This window comes from Sinocyclocheilus anshuiensis, unplaced genomic scaffold, assembly GCF_001515605.1.
Source record: "Sinocyclocheilus anshuiensis isolate Anshui unplaced genomic scaffold, SAMN03320099.WGS_v1.1 scaffold130, whole genome shotgun sequence".
Classification (NCBI taxonomy): domain Eukaryota; kingdom Metazoa; phylum Chordata; class Actinopteri; order Cypriniformes; family Cyprinidae; genus Sinocyclocheilus; species Sinocyclocheilus anshuiensis.
Genome location: NW_015544207.1, coordinates 1,927,660 through 1,953,682, shown reverse-complemented (window position 1 = coordinate 1,953,682; position 26,023 = coordinate 1,927,660). Strand labels below are relative to the sequence as shown.

General features: G+C 37.2%; 2 protein-coding genes across 2 annotated transcripts in view; one reads left to right on the top strand and one right to left on the bottom strand.

Moving 5' to 3' along the window:
• The window catches only part of bmp7b (bone morphogenetic protein 7b), a 58,950-nt gene extending 57,510 nt beyond the window's left edge, over window positions 1-1,440 (bottom strand). Inside the window, exon 1 of the mRNA XM_016497508.1 lies at window positions 712-1,440. Coding sequence (XP_016352994.1) covers window positions 712-1,111 — 400 coding nt within the window. The 5' untranslated portion in view covers window positions 1,112-1,440. The remainder of the gene's footprint in view (window positions 1-711) is intronic.
• Window positions 1,330-24,769, top strand: spo11 (SPO11 initiator of meiotic double stranded breaks). Its single transcript, XM_016497507.1, has 12 exons — window positions 1,330-1,384; window positions 14,156-14,200; window positions 15,494-15,560; window positions 16,080-16,188; window positions 16,302-16,388; window positions 16,699-16,735; window positions 17,497-17,606; window positions 17,680-17,779; window positions 19,855-19,892; window positions 21,836-21,912; window positions 24,131-24,242; window positions 24,376-24,769. Exons 1-12 carry the CDS (start codon window positions 1,330-1,332, stop codon window positions 24,493-24,495), a joined length of 957 nt encoding a protein of 318 aa, XP_016352993.1. The 3' UTR covers window positions 24,496-24,769.
• The last annotated feature ends 1,254 nt before the right edge of the window (window positions 24,770-26,023 follow it).

Genomic DNA, 26,023 nt, shown 5'->3' with positions numbered 1-26,023 from the left:
GAATAAAACCCCAAGGATGTGATTTTTCATCATAACCGTAGCATGGTCTTACTGGTTTTATCAAACAGTTACTGCATATTCAAAATACTGAGGGCACAAATTGTTATTAGAATGTTCACTTTTCACTTTTATTAAGCAAATTCATGAAAGGGCCTCAACAAAGTAGAATAAAACGCCGTGATTGGTGAACAGGTGTTTCGCCTCACAAAAATTTAAATCATAGTGAAATGTATAGTTCAAATCAAACTTTGATGCTTGTTGACTCATAATTAGATTTTGAGACTTTAGCCTGGATTTCACAGAGACGGTTACATATTGTGGAAAATAACACAGCTGGCTGGCTAAATTGACCAATCAGAAGCACAGACCAGAACTCTCCGTTTTATAAACAAAGATTTTTTGACCAATCAGAATCAAGTAGGCTATTCCTGAGCGCCTTGTGATAACGTTCATTAAATGGACGACATTTTTGTCAAAGTTGTGTCCTAATGTTCTTTAGTGCTTCTTTTGCCTATTAACTCCATTATAAATTACTATTTCATAGTAGGCTACACATTATGACCAAATACGAGCGTTTATGTAGACCATTTGCACTGTATGGATTTTAATATAGTTGAATTGGTTTCAATTTAAGCATCATAGATGGGCGCAGTTTCACTTGGCAGGTTAAATTATGGCATTTGACATCCCAGAACTGTCAGTGCATCTTACCAAGATTAACAAAGCTCATGACCATGTCCGCGTCGTTCAGAAAGTTGTTGTCCTGAAGGGTCGCGATCGGCGGTCCCTGAGTGGTGAAAACGGGCTTGTACGGGTACGAGAAGCCCTCCTCCTCTCCCTCAGTGGACATGGCATTGTACAGATCCAGCATGAACATCGGCGCGGCGTTGTGCTTGCCGTGGAGGTGCGGCCGCGGCCGGTGCGGTAACCCGAGGATTGACAGGATCTCCCGCTGCATCTCCCGGCGCTCCTGGCTCTTCAAGCGCCGGTGGATGAAACTAGAGTGGACCTCGCTGTCCAGAGTAAAGTTTGTAAAGACCGTGTCCGCCAGGACGCAATATCCCCAAACGAGCGACAGAACAAGAGCACTTAAATCCAGCAACGAACCCATGATGAACTTTCGCGCAGAGTTTCACACTAATATAAATGAGCCAATCCAAATAGGTGATGACTGAAACGTTAACGCTGGTTTAATTAGTTATGTTGTTCCTACATTTCGCCCACTCGAGAACGCTCTCGGATTCATTAACGCACTTGTAACCTGTTGCGATTGTTTTACACCAATCCTGGAGACGCTCAACCTGTAGACGCACAGTGCTCTGAGTACAGATGGAAACTGGAGGAGGAGCGAAGCGGAGCCGCATAAAGCCCCGGAGAGTGGGAGGTATGAGGACGCAGGCGACTGAAAACGGCAGGGCCGGTGGGTTATCTCCGCAGATGCTCGTCTCTGAACTGTAATGATGGGTGGAGGCTGCTTTACGCGCTTCATGGATGCGCGTTTTCAGAAATGCACCTGCGGCGACAACAAGTTGCTCCGACGCGCGTCTCGCTGTGTAAAGATATTGCAACATATCAAGGAGAGTGAATTATACTGCTGTTATTAGCTGTAGTGCTGGAGATCGTACCTGAGGGTAGAGATTACAATCAGAACATCTCAAAAGCGAGTAGAAGACGTTAGTTTCACGCTGGCTGTAGGCTGAATTATGGGAAGTTTGTCTGGCCCCATGTTTCAAACTTTTATATGTAACCTAAACGTCCAAATGGAATAAATTAACAAGCAGATGAGTAAAAAATAAAGTGGTATTGTTCAGTGCTTTGAGCAAACACTATTTCAGAAGAACGTTATAGAAATATAGGCTTACTGTTAGCCTATTATTACTCACTTTCTTGTAGATTACACAGCTCAATATGTCGCAAAAACTTTTCAAACTCTTTTCCTATAGTTTGAACTAAGCATGTCGCTAGATGGGCTCGTTTCTCAAGGAAAGCAAGAACTGATAAACGGTGTTGAATACAGTTCAAGTCGCTTTGGATTAAAACATGCCAAATGCGTAAATGTAAAACATTTTAAAGATAAACCTCAACAGAAATTCCTCTAAAACGTCGACTACGCTGAAAGCTACTGAATAATTTGCACACTCGTTACACAGCTGCATGTATACACATGCCTTTAGAGCTTGATCCGGACGGATCAAATATTGCCTCATTGTGACTTTAAAGCTGGCATGGAATGAAAATTTGTCCTGTCATAGTGTCATAACTGGACCTTCCAGTGAAAATGACAGACTTAATTCTCTCTGGAGATGAATACTGCACATCTCCAGGCACGTGCACACATAGACATGAAAGGGGGCTTGAGCACCTGCCCTTCCTCGAGAGAAAGTGAATTCCGCGAATTCTCTCATCATAAACAACAAAGCGCAGATACAATGTAAGTAAGGGATTCATTTCTTAGTGTAGACAGCTTCAGTGATTATAACGATACTTTTGTTTTTTTGATAGTGCGATAGATCACAGTTAGTGATAATGTCATTTCTGTACATAATTTATTTGCCGTTTGAATAACCGTGGGAAGGAAACGTTATGCAAGCTAACAGTTAACAGTGACTTGCTGTCACCTACTGGCAGTTTTAATTTCACATTTAAAGTATCTTTTCATTTTTTAAAAATAATTTCAAATATCAGTATTTAACGTTTTATTTTTAAAATATCAAAACAGTATTAATGCAGCTGCTTTTAGCCTTACCCTGTAGTTGGTTCACCCTCAGCCTATGGTAGCACACACTGATCAGCTGCACATCACGTCACAGACATGCAGAGAGCCGCAGAAGTGAAGCCCTCCCTCGTTTCCAGTTGTGTTTGCCTTGGTGTGGAGGTGAGTGGTGATGAACAACAGACTAAGCTACCTGTGCCTCGAATTTACAGCTAATTATCCTGTCCATGACTCATTCATGAGAACTACCAAGTTAGCTAAAGCAATAGGAAGTCTAGTAGGTTAGACCAGTGCACGTTCTTTCACAGCATGATTCAGTTTATTAAAATGCATTTAGAAGGCAAAAATCAATTTAAACTTATTGGAAAATATTAATTTCTATCAGTGTGAACTGATCATCACACAGAATATGAAGAATATTAAAAACATTAGGAGTCAGCTTTCTTCGGTAGTCTTTTTTCCACTTGAGCCCCTGCCCCTCAAAATGTCTGTGCACCTCCCTGCATATCTCTATTCATTTCGTCTGTTTAAACTCTGCCCCTGCAAGTTCTCGCTTATCTGCTGCTGCTTTTGAGTGCAATACAAGTGTTGCCAAATGCCTTCATGAAAAGTTGCTAAATGTCATTATATGACATCATGCACTAATTAGCATATCAATTGCGTCATCATGTCTTATTCCTATTTTAACACCCAAATTCCCAATAAAACTGTTCTCATTTACATATTTTTATGTTTCTGTCATCAGACAATGCGACCCATTATATGCAGTCACTTACTTCCAATCTGCTGCTCTGCACTGCTAAAATCCAGCCGTCGTCGGACAGAATCACCATACACAAGATGATTTCAGCCGTATTTACATGTAAAATGATAACAAGAGAACAGAGAAAACATTACAAATGACAGCATGTCTGCCTTATTTTTTATTTATTTGTTTATCACCAAAAATACCCAAAAAATACCCAAATATATTTAAATATCACCAAAATACCTCCTTGTCACAAAACATTAATAAAAGTCGCAGCAACAATGAGAAGGTCACTACAAAATCCCCAAATTGGCAACAGCAATGCCCACAATGTCAAAATCCAACAATCAATGAACCAAGTCACAACCTACATTTTTTCTTTTTCGATAATCTGTTACACGCGGATGTGCATAACAATACAGAATTAAATATCTGTCACTACACTGAAAAAAATGATTTACTTAAAAATAAGTTTTCATACAGAAATTTCCAGTAAACGATTGCAAAGGAATTGTCAAGTAACACCTTGCATTAAATGCGAAATTTTAAAATAGAAAAACTGAAATTGAATTTTCTTGTAAAATGTACTCTGTTTTTTTTTTAAGTATACTTCTGTTTCATTGCAACTTTAAGTTATTTCACCACTCTTCATGTTGCGCTTAAAAACAAACAGGAAATATTACATAATTTGGTTTGAAATTGGTTCAAATCTTCAACAAATTAACTCATAAAAATGAATCATGAGGATGTGTTGATCGCATGATCATAAAAATAACTTGCTTTAAATTAACATAAAATGTAAACTTCACCAATAGCCGTTTTCTTGGGGGAAATATAAGACACAGAAGGTTAAGCAAAAGTCTCCATTTATTCTCATGGCTGAGAAGCAATGAAGGTACAGAGAACTCCTCTGTGATTTATATAAATGCTTATAATGACCAAAACAGCCAGATATATAGGGACTCAGATGGCAGACAGCTGTTGTGTGAGGACAATCCCACCTGCCCCTTACGGCTCAGCACCTCTTAAACACTCAGTTTAATGCGCCGCTTCTGAAGCTCACCTGAGCTGTTTATTCTGTCACCCCGACACATTAACCTCCAGATGCTCTGTACAGTTAAGAGCCACGCATTAAAGGACCTAGTCGCAGAGATATTGCAACAGCTTTGCCTTGAGCACAGGTGTCAGGTACACTCATTAAAGTGGCTTCAGCACCAGGGGAACAGGGCAGTCCCAGATGTGAACAGCAGCTGCTTTGATTTAGGTTTTGGGAAGATGGATGGAGAGGAAGTCACTCTTTGCTTTACGCCGCTTATTGTGTGCATTTCTCATTTAAGGATACTTTCAGTCCTTTGATTTGCAATGAAAATAAATGTGCTTAATCTGCACCGAATATCCGTTTATGCCTCGATCAGTGTTAAATGCCTATTAGTAACAGCCTGAACCATGTAAACAGCGCTTTTCGCGTCCATCAGATAGAATCAGTGAATGGCCGCAGGTGTTTACATTGAGGCAGCGTCTGATTCAGGGCTTAAAAGCGAAAGACATGGTTTCAGTTAAAACTATCCTCCGTCCCTGTGTGTGGGAGCCAGGCCCCCCCAGTCCGTCTCTTGGCCCAACAGAGAGCTGTCATTCTGGGGAGGGACAATAGGAACAGATCCCCCTTTGTTCCAGCTCCGGTGGCCCTTGTGAGCAGCACAGTAAACAGCGGGCACAGGCTGATTTGCCGGCCTGGATAGCCACACTGAGGAGCTTTTGACCAGGGGAAGTTAAGCAGAACAGCACCCTAAGATCTCCCAATGACTCTCTTTCAAGCACAATCTCTCTCTCTCTCTCAGCCGCACTCACCCTCTTGAAAACAAACTTTTATTAGCAGGGAATGTACACAAAAGAAGTGTGAAAATGCATATGAAAGTTGTCTGGAAGAAACGGATTATAGTTTAAATTGGTGTAGTTTACAAAGTGTCATTTTTTGGGTTACTATCCACTTGCATTATATAGATTGACAGAGATGGATTCGTCCTCTAAAAATCTTCATTTCTTCAGTTCATCTGAAGAAAGAGAGTCATGTACAACCTGAGCAGCATGAGAGTAAACGATGAGAGAATTTTCATTTTGGGCTTAACCCTAACCTATTAATTTGGTTATAATTTACTTGTTCTGACCCTGTACAGTTTTCTTTGTTCTGTAAAACACCAAAAGAAATGGTTTGGCCGAACATCAGAGGAGCTCTTTTCAATGCAGTGAAAGTTGTATTGATGGTTATTTTTATGTTTTACTGCCAAGGTCCAAAAGGGACAAAAACATGGTTTCACACCAGGTTTTATTTCATTAAAATGGTATTGGTTGTTGCATGTCACTTGACGAAATGTGACATGCGCAAGCTTGAAAAGCACGTCCATAAATGAGAAACAAGAGCTACAACAGCGGGCATGATTGTAATTGAATAATAGCTTCAATTAGCTTAAATTTCAGTCTGTTCTTAATGCAAAGCTATCAAATGGCTTCAGGAATATAAGTTGTTACCATCCACATTTGTTGCATTGAAAACTCAGCCTGCTGGAAATACATAGGAGGTAAATAAATGGCACTAAAATTACAAAATTATATGACAAAATTTGCATATATTAGACATAACTTAGCCACCCTGATCACATGAAAGGAAAATAATGAAGCTTTCCTGATTGTTTACACACTATGGAGGACTGACATTGCATCATGTCTTAAAAGCAAGATAAAAAAGGTCACAGTTCTTCTCAGTCTAAACAAGCTCAAACCACACGGCAAACTGTTGAGTGATAGAAATTTGAGTAATCAAGTGAAGAAAGAAGGACACTTTTTCACAGTCGCTGTGAAACACTACCACAGAGCCACATCAAAAAATATTTAATATTATTAATAAATATAATATAAATTAAAATATATTTTATATTAAGTTGTGCATTGCAGCATTTGCAGTCAAATATACAATGACATTCAAAAGTTCGGTAATTTGGGGTCGGTAAGATTTTTTTGAATAATGTCTCACCAAGCTCACAAAGACAGCATTTATTTGATCAAAAATACAGTAAAAATAGTAATATTGTGAAATATTTTTTTTTGCAATTTAAAATAACTGTTTTCTATTTTAATATATTGTAAAATGTAATTTATTTCTGTGATGCGCAGCTGAATTTTCAGCATCATTACTCCAGTCTTCAGTCTCACATGATCCTTCAGAAATCATTCTGATACGTTGATTTGCTGCACAAGAAAATTATGTCAATGTTGAAAACAATGGTGCTGATTAAGATTTTTGTGGAAACTGTGATACGTTTGTTTTTTCACTACTTTTGATGAATAGAAAGTTTAAAAGAACAGCATTTATTTAGAATGGAAATATTTTGTAACATCATAAATGTCTTTACAGTCACTTACTTTATCCTTGCTGAATAAAGCATTCATTTCTTTCGAAACCCATCCCTCTGTCTCTTGAATCTGTCTGCCTAAGTTATAATCATTTTAGCTCCTGCAGGTTGGAGCATGATGCTGAAATCAAAAGATGTGCTAATTCCACTCTGAAAAACCTGACACGTACGCTTGCGTTCACACTCTCCCACACCACCTCAAAGGCCTTCTGAAGCTTCTCTTCTTTTTTTCCTTTTCACTCGCTCTGTTTGACTGGCACCAAGAGTTGGAGACATGGGTCAGAGTAATATTTATTTCGCATGTTGCCTGGTTCAAGGCGGGGGGTGGCCTTTTGAAGGCAGCGGGATGGGAAACAGTGGGGCGGCCCTGTGAAGGATACAGTAAAACTCTTTCAGGGTAAACTGACCCTCAAATGAAGCAGTGAAGATTTGGGGAGGGTCGAGCGGGGCAAAGCACATTCCTCCACCCGTTACGTCCTGTCTAGATTTTCGGGACACCCTGAAGGTGAGCACCCAGCATCACGGCAGGCTGTTAAAACACTGGCGGCCAGGTGGGACTGAGCGATAAGCAAAGCTGACACCGCGAGAGGCCGCACGAACATATGAGACACAGCTGTGAAAAGGGGAAGGAAGAAAAAAGAAAACGGGCTTCAGATCTCTGTCCTTTGGGTTTCTCACATGCAACGACTGGAGCACTGCATTTCTGCCGTGTGTTTTACATATTTGTGCAAGATGGCCACTCATGCAGTTGTTTGAAAGCTTGGAGGGATTCTTGTTTCCGCTCATGTGTTTGTATGTTATTGCATTAGGTCTCTGATCTTTAGTTTGCCATACTTTTATGCTTTGACAGTTTCTACAAAACGATTTGGACTTTGTATACTCGTCCTTGAGTCTGAACCCTGCGCTTTTAGCTCTTTCTGGCCTACTTTGTTTTGCAGTTCTTTAAACATTGCTTCTTATATGACAAATCACTTACATTACCATTCCTCATATTTACATTGCTTTTTAATAAATGTAAGAGTAATGAATCAATCAGCCAGTTATTCCCCAAACACTCAACTTAAACTATGTGTGTTCACACTTGTAGTTTGGTTCTCTTGTTTTTTTTGGTCTCAACCAAAAAATGAATTATACATTTATACATTATACATATACATTTGAAAGAGCCTGGTTTAATAGAACTAAACCTGCCAAATGTAAACATTCCATATTTTCCGAATACAAGCTTCAGGGCCCATTGAGAGACTTATAGCAAAAGGTGCAAACAGCTCAAAAAGGTAACATAAAAGGTGAAAACTTCTTGAAGATGATGATCAGGGTAAATTGTACTTATTTTGTGTTCTGGGAAACATGTAAATATTTTATTTATCTTCTAAAGGTCAGTGCTAAATGAAAAAAATTATATACAATTTTTTATTTATTTTTTTTTTAACAAAAAAAAAAAACAGAAATGTATTCATCTTCATCCTTTTCAAAAGTTTAATGCATCATGTCGCCTTCTTGAGCATCTGCGAATGTTTGGACCTTTTGATTGTATGAGTCCCTCAATTGTCCTCAGTGTGTAAAGACAGATCTCAAAATCATACCATCGCTGCTGGAAAGCATTCAATATGCTGAAGATGCTGGAAAACCAAAAAATGTGCTGGAGGATTTTCCTGAAGAACAGTGGGAAGTTTAACTTCTCAGGACAAAAAAAGGGACTCATGAACAAATATCCCAAAACATAAAAAGAGTCATGGATCATCCAGGTAACAACACATTAAGAATCCAGCATATGTCAGCTTTCGCTGGGAGTCCTATGTAATCTCATTGGCTGAGAGGAGTGTGATATTCTAGTGATAACAGCACTCCAACCGTTTCACCATTTGTATCTCTCTGTTTGTGGTATTTCTCACAGCGAGTGTCATGGCAGATGCCCAAATCCACTATAATTAAATAGTATATAACGATACAATATTAAATAATTCTGTTTTTGTGTCACATAGATTTAAGAGTTTTTAGGCGAGAATGTACTTATTTGGACTTCAAATATGCTGTTTGTTAATACAGATAACGTCTATTTGAAATGGCTGTATATCGGCTACAAGTGTGATATTGCTCATATATATGTGTGAATTAGCTTATTCAGGGTAGTATAATTACATTGTAAAAAATATTTGGATTTTTTACAGAAAAAATATTGGTAAGATTTTATCTGTTTTTAAAACAGGTTAAATGCCATTTTAAAACAATGCGATTTTTAAACAGTTTCAATGCAAATCAAAATTTCAGGTCCTTATTATTACTTATTTGGTGAAAAGCTGCGTAATAAGTGGTACTGTATCCTACCTTAAATGTCTGTCTTGTTTGAACTTTCTCATTCGTCTAGCCTCAGACTGAACTGTTTTTCTTCATGGAAGCTTTTAGCTTTGAGCTAATAAAATATTTCAAATTGATATTTCATGTCCATTTATCTACTTTTGTGGCAAGTTCCTATGTAATAGGTGGAATAATGTATGTTATCACTTAATGAAATATGCAGTTATAAATTTATAAGCCAAATTTACTGGCATGTTGTAATAGCAGAAACATTGTCAGTCACAGCTGCCAGTTCAAAAAGGCAAATTAACACTGCAAAGGTGGCACAGAAGCGCTTCTGAAGTAGCATTTAGGTGCCTTTACATAGACTGTTTAATGCTGCTCAGAGGTGGCATGAATGCATTTACACAGCAAATACAACTGTATACTTTGATATAAGTGGCTAAGGTGGGTCAGAGCTGGCATAATTTAGTCTGGCTTTTATGCAGCATTGCATCTTTACACTGAATTTTGAGCAGGCACAGACCAGTCTTAACTCAGCAGTGTAAAGACATTTATCATAAATTTAACAGTATATTTTATTACAGTGATCAACATACAATTGTTATGATCCCTCATACACCAAATTTACACCGCAATGGTGGCACAGAAGCGCTTCTGAAGTGGCATTTAAGTATCTTTACTCAGAGGTGGCATTGATGAATTTACAAAGTAATCACAACTGTGATACTAAGGTGAGTCAGAGCAGGCATAATTTAGTCTGGCTTTTATGTGGACTTATGTCTTTACACAGAATTTTGAGCAGGCACAGAGCAGCCTTAACTTGGCTGCGTAAAGACACTTTTATTTCATTAAAATTTTAACATTTCACAAATTCTGCAAGGTGTATGACCACAACTATACATATTATATAAAGTGGAAACAGTAGGATTACTGAGCCCAGGACCTGAGGGGCTGCACAGCTCTCATCGCTAATGACAAAGCCCTCCCACATTCTTTATCTCATCACTCTGTGAGGCTATGCAGAGCTGTCCATTACTGCCAGGGCCAATCAGTCACTTCCTCCTTTGGGATGCTTCTCTGGGTCTCATTAACAGGCTGAGGGCAAGCAGCGTTTGGCAAAGGGCAGATGTGAAAGAGATGAAGAAGTGGTGGGGTTTGTACCAGATGAGAAGGAGAAAGAGGCAGAGTCGAGGCAGCTCTGTTTTCTATTTGTGGGGATTAGACTGACAGATCTGTGTTTGGTTTCGGAGGGGCCTCTGGCTTCAGCTAATCCTCATCACCTGCAGGCCGGTGCCCTCATCCCTTCAAAAAGTCTCAAAAACTCCCCCTTCTGCGGCCTTATAACCCTGCACTTCGGCCCAACAAAGCAAACACTCAGCCTCAGACACAAGCCTCAAACTACGTGAGGTTGACTACAACCTTAGCCCAGAGGAAGAGAGACAGTCTTTCTCTTTGTATCCTTTCACAATCTATTAGAGCCGGCTGTGAGGTGTTGCAGTGTTGGTTTTGGAGAGATAGCAATTATCTGTAGATTAAACTCAAGTGTTACGGAAACTGCTTGTCAATGTCACTCAAGAAAAGAGGAGAAGATGCCCAGATGCTCAGTGAGGAGCCGTAAGTTGGTTTTCAGGTCAGGTCAGGGGCAAAGACCTCTGTCTCCTTTAGTCTCACAATTTTTTCACACATTGTCAACAAGATCGGATCCCTCTCTTGAAATACTAATAACATAAAATTCTGCTACTCATTTCAAACTAGCTTCATACATTGCTAAGTAACAGCGTAACATGAAATTTGTATTCAAATAATTGATTTTTAGGTCTATTATAATACTACTGTATGTAATAAAATACCATTTAAGTGTACTTAAAGTACTTTTAAGTACATTTTAAATCATTGTTTTAAAAATCTTGTACTGTGCTTTAAGTAGCCTACAATAAGAAAACTTATGTGATGTGATAGTGTTGACTAAACACATGTAAAGTACATGATTATAATTTTACTGTAGTGCGCTATTAAATATTACATTTAAAGTAAATATATTTTAAATGTACTCAATTGCAAAATTATCATTACATGACATACAAGTTCCAACAGAAGAAACAAAAAAAAATAGCTTACCATAAATGCCTGTCAGTACATTCAGCAGTACACTTTAACCCTAATTAAAGACAATAGAAATAATTATGAAATTACATAGAGTATATATATATATATATATATATAGCTACTTGAGTCCAGGGGCCAGTTGCATAAACATAGTCACCATGTTAAGACACCAAGGCCCAGTTTCACAAACGGGGGCATTGATGAATTTACAAAGTAATCACAACTGTGATACTAAGGTGAGTCAGAGCAGGCATAATTTAGTCTGGCTTTTATGTGGACTTATGTCTTTACACAGAATTTTGAGCAGGCACAGAGCAGCCTTAACTTGGCTGCGTAAAGACACTTTTATTTCATTAAAATTTTAACATTTCACAAATTCTGCAAGGTGTATGACCACAACTATACATATTATATAAAGTGGAAACAGTAGGATTACTGAGCCCAGGACCTGAGGGGCTGCACAGCTCTCATCGCTAATGACAAAGCCCTCCCACATTCTTTATCTCATCACTCTGTGAGGCTATGCAGAGCTGTCCATTACTGCCAGGGCCAATCAGTCACTTCCTCCTTTGGGATGCTTCTCTGGGTCCCATTAACAGGCTGAGGGCAAGCAGCGTTTGGCAAAGGGCAGATGTGAAAGAGATGAAGAAGTGGTGGGGTTTGTACCAGATGAGAAGGAGAAAGAGGCAGAGTCGAGGCAGCTCTGTTTTCTATTTGTGGGGATTAGACTGACAGATCTGTGTTTGGTTTCGGAGGGGCCTCTGGCTTCAGCTAATCCTCATCACCTGCAGGCCGGTGCCCTCATCCCTTCAAAAAGTCTCAAAAACTCCCCCTTCTGCGGCCTTATAACCCTGCACTTCGGCCCAACAAAGCAAACACTCAGCCTCAGACACAAGCCTCAAACTACGTGAGGTTGACTACAACCTTAGCCCAGAGGAAGAGAGACAGTCTTTCTCTTTGTATCCTTTCACAATCTATTAGAGCCGGCTGTGAGGTGTTGCAGTGTTGGTTTTGGAGAGATAGCAATTATCTGTAGATTAAACTCAAGTGTTACGGAAACTGCTTGTCAATGTCACTCAAGAAAAGAGGAGAAGATGCCCAGATGCTCAGTGAGGAGCCGTAAGTTGGTTTTCAGGTCAGGTCAGGGGCAAAGACCTCTGTCTCCTTTAGTCTCACAATTTTTTCACACATTGTCAACAAGATCGGATCCCTCTCTTGAAATACTAATAACATAAAATTCTGCTACTCATTTCAAACTAGCTTCATACATTGCTAAGTAACAGCGTAACATGAAATTTGTATTCAAATAATTGATTTTTAGGTCTATTATAATACTACTGTATGTAATAAAATACCATTTAAGTGTACTTAAAGTACTTTTAAGTACATTTTAAATCATTGTTTTAAAAATCTTGTACTGTGCTTTAAGTAGCCTACAATAAGAAAACTTATGTGATGTGATAGTGTTGACTAAACACATGTAAAGTACATGATTATAATTTTACTGTAGTGCGCTATTAAATATTACATTTAAAGTAAATATATTTTAAATGTACTCAATTGCAAAATTATCATTACATGACATACAAGTTCCAACAGAAGAAACAAAAAAACCATAAATGCCATAAATGCCTGTCAGTACATTCAGCAGTACACTTTAACCCTAATTAAAGACAATAGAAAAATTACATAGTATTTTCAGTTGAGACAGCTCAAACATGCATTTTAGTCTGGAACTATCTTAAGCCCTGTCTGTGAAACCGGGGGAAAGTGTCTTAAGAACTTGTTTGACTAACTAGCAGTTAACCAAGTGGTTATCATTCTTACTTTTCAGATTCAAATGAGATCAATCTACGTTTTTATGTAACTGACTTTAAAGTTATGAACAGTCTTGCAAAAAAAAATTAGGAGTATAACTTTTTAGGACTAGTCAAGCAGTTTATGCAACCGGCCACAGATTACATGTGGGTCAAAAACACTCAAGTTCAACTAATTGCATTTGAAATCAATTTAAACTATAAATTGATGGGTAGCTGCAGTAACTGATTACATGTAATCTCGATTATGTAATCAGATTTTAAAAATCAAGAACTTGTAATTAAAGTATATTACATTTCATAATGGTCATAATCAGATTACAGTTATTTTTTTATGGATTACATGATTACATATTATTTACACAATGGCAGTAAATCATTCTTAATTTATTAAGAAAGCACCTCTCAAGCAATTAGACCAGGGATTCCCAAAAGTTTTTGTCAGCCAAACCACTTTGACATGTCATATTTAAGTTCATATTAACATAATTTAATAACACATTTGCATGTTTACAGTTCGATTACACTTAATGGCCACATTGACATGCAGGTAAACAAATTAAATATTTCTATTTTTAGTGTTCAAGGGTTTAAATTATTTATTTTACAGTTTTATGATTTAATCTATTATTAGCTTTTTATCAACTCACAAACCCCCTGCAGTTCTTACATTTTCTTTCTCTTTGCTTTTTAACTGTATATCAATATGGTATGTTTAATGGTATAAATCAAGTTAGATAAAAAGTCATCTAAGAAGTAGTCAGAATACATTACCTAAAATTAGTAACCTGTAACTACCCAGCTCTTGTTATACTACATTTTCTTATGCAAATAACATGCCATTAAATGTGCAAAAACATTACATTTACTTCACACTTAAGTATTCTTGTATGTTATTTCCAAGTTGCTAAAAGTTGCCAAATACATTTTAAAAAGAGCTAAATTTGAAGCAAGGTGCTTTTTGAGAAAAAAAAAGTTGCTATGATAGGCTAGTCTGAAAAGTTGCCAAATCTAGCAAAAAAAACTAATTAATTAATTAATCTAAAAAAAAACGCTAAATTAGCATCACTCCGCTTCTCTTTCTGCCCTTTATCAGCCACCAGATTTGGTAAGATCACTCTGGATTACTTGCTTTTACATATTCATATTTACAGATAATTTAAAAGTAATCACATACCACCCAGATCTGCAAATCTTGTTTTCTATCAGTTGTTACTGTAAAGTAATCTGACGGGTTTTTGCCTGGCGGACAATAAAACAGGCAAAAAATACCATATACTTGCATTTAAACATGGACCAAATCATATATAGAGACCAAAATACACTGTAAGTATGAAATCTGTAGAAAAATGGTACTGGTAATTTTCTGCCAAGACATTATCTGTTCATTTAGCACAAAGCAATCTGCAGGTCTACAGGTAAAACAACTGTGAAAACTCAATACAAAAATTCCTTCTTGTTAACGCAGTACATTTGGCCTTGTTTTTATGGACTTTTATGGAGTGTATCATAGAGGCTCTTTTGATTGGGCCAGTAAGTAACCACTCACAACATCCTAGCAACTACATAGCAACAAGCCAAAAAACACTAAGAACATCTTAAGCCTGATTCGGACGGTAATTGTTTCTCATGTGGACGTCTACCAAAAGTCCAGAGTTTTGCGACCTTAGGGAGCGTGATGGATTGTAGCGTGGTAGAAGACTAGTTAGGTACGCAGGAGCTAACCTATTAAGGGCCTTATAGGCAAGTAATAATATTTTGTAACTGATACGGAAGTTAATAGGTAGCCAGTGCAGAGACTGTAAAATTGGGGTAATATGATCATATTTTCTTGACCTGGTAAGGACTCTAGCCGCTGCATTTTGGACTACCTGTAGCTTGTTTATTGAAGATGTAGGACAACCACCTAGCAGTGCATTACAATAGTCCAGTCTAGAGGTCATGAATATATAATACACATTTTAATACTGTATTGCATACCTGCTTCTGCCATTATAAACACCCATTTCGAATGTTTACGTGCTTTTCTTCTCTTTCTGCTCCCGCTCACTGTGGTGGAGCAGTTATAAGATATTGTTCTTGTAAATACTTTCCAGCATTTCAGAAATAAATATGCATGCAAATTACAGCGAAGTACAACAGTTACCATACGGTGTTCGGCAGTGGTCAAAAAGGATTTAAACACTGAATTTTGAATTGATTTGTTAAATGGTGAAAACAACCTACATCCCCATGAGAAACAATTAGCATCCGAATAGGGCTTAAGAAACCATACAGCAGCCCTCTGGCAACCATGCGCACATAGCATTGTAATAGTGAGTTTTGCACAGGCAAAAAAATTTAAATGCTAGTTGAACTAATATTGTCAGCTATGACTATCTGATATGTTTCTGTTTTACAGCCCTGATTTTGAAGCTCTTGTCTGTTATTTACAAACTTGTACAGAGTGACTCCTATGCTACTAAAAGGTAAGTGATATTCGATACAAACTTTATAAGTTAAAATGTGGTCAACGTTTATATTTATTAAGTTTTTATTAACTGTTAACCTTCAATGGTTCACTTTATATGGTTTGTGTTGAGACTAATACATTTTTTAAAGTACAAAAAATCCATGTTCCATATTTACTTCAATAAAAATGACTGTAAAATGCTGTTTAAAATAGTTTTAGATGGAGTTCAGCTTGTCGTACTGCAGGACTTCTTAGAACTATTTCATGTCAACTACCCAAGATCTATATTTTGGCAAGTTTTACTCCAGCGCCTTTTAGTTATTGCCTGTTTCGTGTCTAAATATTTAACATTTTTGTCAGCTTTTGCGGACCGTTTCATTGAAACCACCTGTGGATGTAAGTGATGATCTGATTATAAATCAGCAAACAGCATCATAAATCATCTGATATAGGGAGCAGGTGGAACCTTTGATTTTTATGACGTGATTTGTCAAGTGCACCTGTGCACTGAAATGTTTTCTTTTCTCTCCGTCAGGGACATATACTATAATGATCCACAGCTGTTTGGGTCACAGAAGACCTTGGATTCCATCCTGGATGACATTTCATGCATGCTCAAGGTTCCTCGCAGGAGTTTGCATGTGGTACGTGCATGTGTGTGAGATTTGAATTTCTGAGTCTTTTATACACTGCTTTTTTCATAAGCACTAAAGATAATGTGTTCACAGTAAATAATTTCTTTTAATAATCCTCACAGTTTGCAACATCCAAAGGCTTAATCTCAGGTGATCTGTGCTATTTGGAGGAAGATGGCACAAAGGTGGACTGCAGTTCCAGCTCCACTGTGAGTCCAGATCGCCAGCCAACCTTTCTGTAAAACTCACTTAATGCTCACTGTATGCCAGTGCATGATTTATATAATCCCCTTCTGCCCACGAGCATTCATCTATAATTCTACTAGCAACATTTTTAGACTGTATCTGTCAAACATTCACAACAGCTTGCTGTTCCACTTTACCACTGGTCTGACACACCATTCTGAATCTACTCAGTCATTTTATCTCTTTGAAGTTATGACTTTGTTTTTCCATACAAGACTATTTTTGCTGTGAAATATGAAATGTTTTTATAATTCTGTTCTTGTTTCTCCCTAGGCGGTTCCGGTGTCTTCCAATGTTAATGGGATCAGAAGTATCCTTCCTGTTTACTTTAACCATGTCATTAAATGAATGCCACCCTATGCCCTTGTGGTGATCTATCTTTCTGTTTGTCTCTGAGTCCCTGTGTGGACTAGTGTTTGGGCCAGTTGTTTTAGTATTATTTAAATGCTGTTATAGCATTTATTAATATTTTTAATTATATTTTATTTTTTTATTTAAATTTTTCTTTATTTTTAGTAACAATTTTAGTAACTTTATGTGCTTTTGTCATATAAGTTTAATTTTTACTTTAAGTTTTCATCTAATATTTTATTTTATTTCAGCTTTTTTTCCAATTACAAAAAAATAATTTTTAACAGTATTAGTTAACAGTAACAACACTGGTTTGGATGGTAATTGTGTTACAGAGGGACCAGCACCCGAGACAAAACTTTGGAAATATTTTCTGACCATTGCCAAGTGCCTTACACTTGTTCTGTGCGTTACTGTGTGGATTTCTGGCACAATGGAGGCTTGTATCACAGAATTTTTGAAATGATTCACATTAAAGTTACGTCACTGCTGCAAAAAAGGGATAGTTCACTGAAAAATGAAAAGTCATTTACACCCTTGATGTTGCAAACCTGTATGACTTTTTTTTCTTCTATGGAACATGAAAGAAGAGCTTTTAAAGAACATTGGAAACCATTCCAGATTGTAAACTTTAATATATACAAATATTACAATTTTAAAGACTGTATGATCATTATGCTCTCTGCTGTATTATCCGTTACATTCCTCAGCGATGTGAAGACATTGTATCAGCAGCGAAATTCATTCTGATAGTGGAGAAGGATGCAACTTTCCAGAGACTACTGAGTGATGACTTTTGCACCAGACTTTCTCCCTGCATCATCATAACTGTAAGCGTCTTTGTTAGATCAGTGCTACTGTGTGTTTTCAAGGCCTGAATGTTTGTTCTTGTGTGTCCATCAGGGTAAAGGGGTGCCTGATGTCAACAGCAGACTGATGGTGAGGAAACTGGGGGACACGCTACACGTCCCTGTCTTTGCTCTGGTGGATGCAGATCCTTACGGTACAAACACACGCACCGGGTCTGAGATGATTGTTAAAGGAATAGTTCACCCAAAAATGAAAATTTGCTGAAAATGTACTCAACTTCAGGTCATCCTAGATGTAGATGAGTTTGTTTCTTTATCAGAACAGATTTGGAGAAATGTAGCATTACATCACTTGCTCACCAGTGGATCCTCTGCAGTGAATGGGTGCCGTCAGAATGAGAGTCCAAACAGCTGATAAAAACATCACAATAGTCCACAAGTAATCCACACCACTCCAGTCCATCAGTTATTGGCCTGTGAAGTGAAAAACTGCATGTTTGTAATAAATCAATTATTATATAAGATGTTTTTAACTTCAAACTGTTGATTCATGCAAAAATACGAGTCGTCTATCCATAATATTGCTTTCTCCAGTGAAAAGGTTGTCTGAATCAGGAGAAAAAATATGCACAGGTCAAGCACTGTTCCAACAGTTCTAATCAAATGTGTCAGATTTTGATATTAGAGGACAACTAGGGTTGGGTACCGAAACCCGGTACCAATATGGCACCAGTACCTATGTAACCGGTATGTACTAGAACCGAATCAGAACGCAGATTTCGGTGCCATGCCTGAGCGATCGATTGAAATATTTGTCCTCTGGTTCTCCGAAACGGACGTAAGAAGAATCATCACCGGCACAGCATGTGAAAAATAATTTCCCGACTGAGAAAATGCACGACTTGAACTCAAGTCGGAAAGCTCTAATAATACAAATCCAACAAATCTTGTGATGAGGATTGAGAAATGAGGATTGAGGAAATGAGAGCATCCAAGGAGCGCGTGAATGCAGTAATTACACTTGCTCTGATGGCAGCAGGTAGCCTTCCGTTAACTAAGCTAAACATGCTTAAATACTTTATACTTTAAAAATACATCGATTAGCAATGGATTATAAATATACTTAATTATTATGAAATTACCAGAGATGGCTTGAATAACACAGATAAACTATATTGCCACTTTGACTGTTGGGTAGAAGTCTGCTGCGGAGCTCGCCCCAGTGTGGGCTCGGCAGAAGTGCGCATAGAGGGCGCAGACTTAACGGACTTAGTCTCGCGGACTTAACGGACACGCGCACGTGGTGGCCATTGTAAGTCCGAAAGTGCACATGAAGTGTTCCATTTGGGACAGGGCCGATGTCTTTGTCCATATAAGGGATTTCCTGGAGGGTCACCTGTTCGGCTACATCTGTGACTGGATATGTGGATTTTCTGTACGAGGGCGCCCTCTGGCGTCCAGTATGAATGAAACGACATCATGTGTTTATAATGCTAATGGCCAATCCATCATTTTTTGGGGAATTTCTTTTTTTTAATAAGTATCAGTTCAGGCACCGGAACCGTTTTAAAAGTATCGATTTGGCACCAGTATCGAGAAAAGAAAAAAAAAAACGATACCCAACCCTAAGGACAACAGGGGATAGACTTTTTCACTGGAGCAAGCTAATGTTTTAACCAGTTTGAAATTAAAAACATCTTAATGATGGATTTGTTTTTTTACGATCATCCAAATCTGTTCTGATGAAGAAACAAACTCATGTACGGCTGGTATGGCCTGAGGGTGAGCACATTTTGAGCAAATTTTCATTTTTGAGTGAACTATTCCTTTAATCGTGCTTACTAGGTCACGCAAACTACCTCTCAAGGTCTTAATGAAAAGTCTTGAATTATTCAGTGTTAAGGTCACTTCACAAACATCATGTTCCCTGCAAAATGTAATTTATACTTTGTAAAGTCAATGAACTATGAACACACACATGCACTTAATGCAAAGACAACAAACACAGGTGCACTCAGCGTTGATGGGTTCTTTGAGAACAACCAGCCCTGCAGTGATTTTCATTTGTGGCAGGTCCAGTGCAGTTTAGCATGAGGAGCGTTGAGGCCCCTGCTATTTCTGACACTGTCATTATCAATGACTCCAGCGCTCTCTGTGCATGTGTAATGCTTTACTTTGTTCTAGGGTGAATTAAACTGTCCCAAAGGATAGTTGCAAAGGTATGGTGGTGATTGCAGAATCAGTCTCTCTCTTTTTTTCTTTTTCCCAGGCATCGAGATCATGTGCATCTACAAGTACGGCTCACGGGTAAGTCCTGTTTCCTGCTATTTCTGTGCAATTTCCAGTGAGGCTTTTGCATTGCGGCGACGTGTAATTATTCTTCTCTCTTTGTGGCAAGACAAAAAAGAGGAAGCACTCATTCATGAACTTAAAATTTACCCTGTGGAAAAAGTAAAGCGTTTATACATGTGTGTGACACATCTGCAGAGTATGTGGCAACAGTCTGGCTGTTTAACTCGCTTTCACGTACAGAATCCCGCACTGTAAAAATAATTTGCTTAATGAATATTTTTGTCATTTTCCTATAAAATTATCAAAGCACCCTAAAACATATTAAAAATACATATATTTTGAATTGTATACTTTTTATATTAAATATAACAATATTATGTATTATGTAAGATAAATATCAAGATACGTTTTCAAACAATCTACAATTCAAATGTTTGAGGTCAGTAAGATTATTTCATGTTTTTGGAAAAAGTATCTTATGTTCACAAAGACTGCATTTTATTTTATCATGAATACAGTAAAAACTTGTATTTTTGTAAAATATTAATATGTAAAAGAAGTATTTTCTATGTTAGTGTCACGTGATCCTTCAGAAATCTTATTCTCAAATATGCTGATTTGCTCAAGAAACATGTCTGATTATTATCAATGATGAAAAAGGTGTGCAGCTTAATATTTTTGTGAAACCATTTGACTTTTCAGAATTTTTTTTATGAATAGAAAATTTAAAAGATTTAATTAATTTAATCTTGACCGAATAAATGTATTAATTAAAAATCTTACTGACTTTACTACAATTTTAAAACAGTAGTGAACAGTTGTTTTTTTTACAGAATTTAGAGAGAGATTTATATTCAAAACAAGAAATAACTAAACTTAACTAAAACTTAATAATTGTGCATCTCAATTAAATATGTCCTGGTTTAAGGATGTTTAGATACTTTGGTCACACTATATTTTAATGTCAATTCTCGCTTTTAACAAACCATTAACTATGACTTTTGCCTCAATAAACTCCTAATTTGCTGCTTATTAATAGTTAATTAAGTTGTTAAGTTTAGCTGTTAGGTAGGGTTAGGGATGTAGAATATGATCATGCAGAATATGTGCTTTATAAGTACTAATAAACAGCCAATATGTTATTAATAGGCATGCTAATAAGCAACTAGTTAATAGTGAGAATTGGTCACTATACTAAAGTGTTACCAATATTTTTAATGAAAACGATTTTGTGTTCATGATGATGTGTTCAGCACATGAAAACATAAATGTGGTGAGTAACATTTCATATGTTCTATCACACATCATATACAGTCAAACCAAACATTATTCAGACACCAGATATAATTTTTGATATTTTTTTTACTAGTGGGTGCAGGACACTATAGTTCATTTATGTAAGTGAGGATAGCAAAATAAAGTAAACTGTGACAAATCATACCCAAAAATTCTTCATACAGTGGACTACCAGTAAAATTTGGGATCAAAAATATTCAGACACTTTGACCTGACCAAGTGTTTTTTACTTTAATTGCTAATGCGACCCTTTTACACCACAGACTGAACAAAATTAAGCATTACTTGGTAATTAGTTGACCTAAATTGGTATTATCTAATTGTGTACTTAAATTTAACAGCTGAATAATTTTTGGTTGATTGTAATCCATTACATACCTTTCTATCAAAGTTATCTGACATTATTAAGATGAATTGCGTTCTGACAGAGTTTAACTCAGAGTTCTTGTTATATTTTATTACCATTTTCTAAACTATAGCAAATGTGATATAATATGAGAAATGTTGCAGGTGTCTGAATACATTTTGGTTTGACTGTAATTTGCTTTACTTAGTTTTGAATTTTTCAATACTCAACTGCTTTAGTAAATCATGTAAGCTCATTTAATGTCCGAAATGAAGTCTGTCCAGCTTTACGAGCTCTAACTGTCACTTGTCCTCAGGCAATGGCCTTCGAGGCCCACAGTCTGACTGTCCCCAGTGTGCTGTGGTTGGGCCTCCTGCCTTCAGACATCCAGAGGTTTGGGAAAGTCAACTCATTACTCTGCTCTGTGGTTCGTGATTGAGGCTGGGCTTGCTCTGGTTTCCGTTTTCTGGGTTTTTTTTGTTTTGGTTTTTGCTGCTGTTGCTGTTTGTTATTTCCTTCCTCTTGAAGGCTATTTTTAAGTGGATGTGTCAACTGTCATGGACCTCAGAAATCAGAAGCTCTTTTAAGAAATACACAGTAGAATGAAGTCTTAGTTGCAGTTGTTGGCACCACGTACATGATATGTTCAACACTGGCCACTTTACATGGTACACTCCCTAGTTTCACTTTCATCACTTTTGTGCTTTTAAAGGAACAGGCGTGGGTAATTAATGCCACACTACCAAAAAATAATGCAATTTTCCATCTGCCAATCCGGATTCAGCAGACTACCTCAATCTGGCGTAGTTTACTGGGTCTGTACAACATCTATCTGTACTTAAGTCGACTCTTTCAAATTCTGTCCACTTAATTTGATGATTTTAATTGGATTAAGGTCATCATTTGATGAAGAACTGCTGCCGTGATCCATAGAAAATACACATTTACAAGTAAAATTCTGTTTTCCGCCAGCACAACATTAATTTTGGCAAACAGTACTTGATGAATCTATATGATAAACCTCGTTTTCATTGGAAAGTGCAGTAAAAAGAATGCCTTAGAGTCTGGATTGTGATCGGATTGCAGTTTTTGTACTGAAATGCACAAACTGCATGTACAAATGGCCAGCTGTTTAGTGAATTCAGCATGCATTCAAAAAAGCACTGGAAACATCCTCAGGTATTTTGGTTCTGATTCCGACAGCATCAGCACATTCATGCTGCCAGCTTCCTGCTCCACCTCATCCCAGAGACACAACTGGACTGAGATCCTGCACGTGTGCATGCGATTGCAATACACTGATGTCATGTTTGCGAAAACAGCTTGAGAAACAGCATCATTTGTAGAACAAATCTGCATGAAATTAAAAACAGTTGTTTTGGCCAAATACTGATTCTACTGCACAAATGTATTGGATTTAATGGACTACGCAGTAGTTTTAATCTGCTACAGCACAGTATGATAAATGAACAGAACTGACTCTGGCCTGGTCTTAGCACAATGCTATTGTAAAGCGAGCACATTTTAATATTTGTGCCTTCTAAAATGAGAAAATGTCAGCACATCAGTAGTTTCTCAGATGTGGGAATCAGCAAATGGTGGATCCAAGTTCACACGCCTTCCCAATTTTGATGTTTTGTTCAACATCTGCGACACTTTAGGATCATGTCTGAATGCCTAAAGGAATGATGACCACAAAAACTAATTTTGATTTGTCCCTTTCTTTATAAGAAGAATAGTGAAGCGTATCATTTTATAAAAACACGCATTATACAGTTAAAACGTGCTTTTTTTTGAGGTGTCAAGTTGTTAATAATGTGTAATGATGTCAAGACTTCAAAGTACATTTTAAATAATTACGTTTTAATAATATTTGGTTGTGCTTTAAAGAAGTGCACTTGTTTTGATGTATTACTAAATCACATGTGAAGTACTTGATTATAGTTTCAACTGTAGTGTCATTAAATATTACATTTAAAGTTAATATATTCTAAATTGCACCTTCATTATTTCAAATGTACAGTGTAATTATATCTAAATACATACAAGTAAGTTTCAACAGAAGTGACATTAAAGTATATTTTACTTTACCCATAAATGCTTGTCAGTACATTCAGCAGCACACTTATATTTCAAAGTCAATAGAAGTCATTATGAAGGAGTGAGTGAATTATGAGAGTCCTACATGGGGCAAAAGCATTCTAAAGTTCAACTAACTGCATTTAATTGAAATTTAAACTATAATACATTTTCATTTAATTGCAGTACATTCAGTTCTGACATAAAGGGATCGTTAATCCAAAAATAATGGGTCATAATTTACCCTCAAGTTGTTTGAAACAGTTGTCCAGACTGTTTCTGGTGCAAGGGAAGACCAAAGTATTTTATAGTATCAACTTACTTAACACTTACCTTGTATTAAACCTATAAAACATTAGTTCCAGTCACATGCTTTTCTATTTGGCTCTGTCTGCCTTTATTAACTCTGGTACTATGTAAAGTGGGCAGTGAGTATATGTAGTCTAAGTGTAAATTGCTTAGATCGTGTATAATAGATTATTATGAATGCATAAGTTCTCATGGTGTCTGGTTATGTATATGGCTGTCACAGGTACAGAGTCCCAGAGGAAACGCTTATTCCATTTTCTCAAGCAGATGAGAGCAAACTCAACAGCTTGAGGAGCAGAGACTACATCAGCTGCCAGCCTGCCTGGGAGAGAGAGGTGCCTCGTGCCATGCTTGTCATTTTAACAGAAGATGAGCCCAAAGATGTTTTCTCTGAGAATGTGACCGTAGTGTGTTGGCAGGTCCCAAGAATGTGTGTGTTGTAATCTGTGTGTCTGTGTGACTTCTCAGATAGAAACAATGCAGAGACTGAAGCAGAAAGCTGAGATACAGTCCCTGGCATCCATCGCCCCACATTTCCTCACTCGAGTCTACCTGCCAAATAAACTGCGCTATGGAGGCTGGATCTGAGCATCTGCTGCCCTCTGCTGGATTATATAGATGCGTGTTCTGCATGAGTAAATATTCCAGTGTGTTCTTACTGAATGTTAGATGAGCTGTTATGTTAGAGTTATGAGCTCAAATATGCCATAAATCATTTGCGCCGTTATGTTGAAACTGCTTTGGAATGTCACACATTTGCTTTGGCTGTGAATATAATGCAATGGAATAACCTAAATAAATGAACTCATCCCTTTTTTTTGCTAACTTCCTCATGAAACGGACTAATTAATTTAAGTATTAAAGTATTAAACTATGCAGTGGCTGGTGTATGACATTTGTGCAAGACGGTATTTACTGGAGGCATTGTCTTCACACTTTTTTAGTGGTTTATTCATTTTTATTGATATTTATTTTCATACGATTTTGTTTTGCAGGTAAATAAATGAGTCTGTACGGTGCTTCAGGTCTTTAACAGTCCTGTGGATCATAATCTCGTGAAGGTAGACTAATGACTCTTGTTTAGCGCCAGGGGGCGGTGTTTACTCAGTTTTCAATTCAGAAAACATTTAGGACACCTTTGACCCTTCTTAGGTTTTGAGGTTTAAGCAAATACCAATGACAGTCCTCAGTCCTCCTTTTTCGATATAAAGCTTCCGCGTTCAGGAAAAAGGTGGATTGCAAAACTTTTTTTCAAAAACTTTGAAAGACACTTTTACCAGCTATTTACTAATTACAGAATTTTTTCATGAATGCTTTATACTCTCGTCCTTTTTTTATTATTGATGCATATTATTTGATTAATTTTAGGACGTTGAGGTTATTATCTGTCTGGCCTCAGTCCGGCTGCAGCGCCTGGGAGCTTCCTCATCGTGGTCCTGAGCCAATGATCTGATGAATAAAGAAGCTACAAAATCAAGCCTGTGACACTTAAAGGAAGTCTTCAAAAGTTTTTTTCAGCAAGAGATCAGGGGCCGTATGTATAAAGCCGCTCAAAGTAAAAGTTTAGTCTTAAGTGTGTCAAAATTCTAAGAATGACGTAATTTTACTCTTATTCCTAGACTTAAGAATAAGAGTGATTCATAAAGGTTCCTAAGTGTTAAAAGAGGTCTCAGCTCCTAAATTATTTAAGAGAGCTGAAGAGGTCTCCTAACCTAGTTAGGAGTAATAAGATGGCAGCAAAGAGGAGACGACAAACACTTTGCAGCGAAAATATATCGGACTTATATGATAATATGGAGTTGATAAAACGATACAAACTTAATTGTAAAGATCAAAAAGTCTTTTTTGATAAAAACTAACTGATAAAGTAAAAAATGTAATAACTTCTTCCACTCAACAAGTCAATGCTCTAACAGCAGAAATTAAAGTAGTAATTAATTTTTTTTGGCTGGAAAATTGGAAAAATGCAGCAATGCACCGGTGATGACACAGTAAGCAGGGTCTTACATATTGTGGCACTAACCCCACCAAACACAACTGTGGCCAAAAGTGATGTTTTGAATTTTTTATTTATTTTTATGACCCCACATTTCACTTAAACCGTTAAAATACAAAG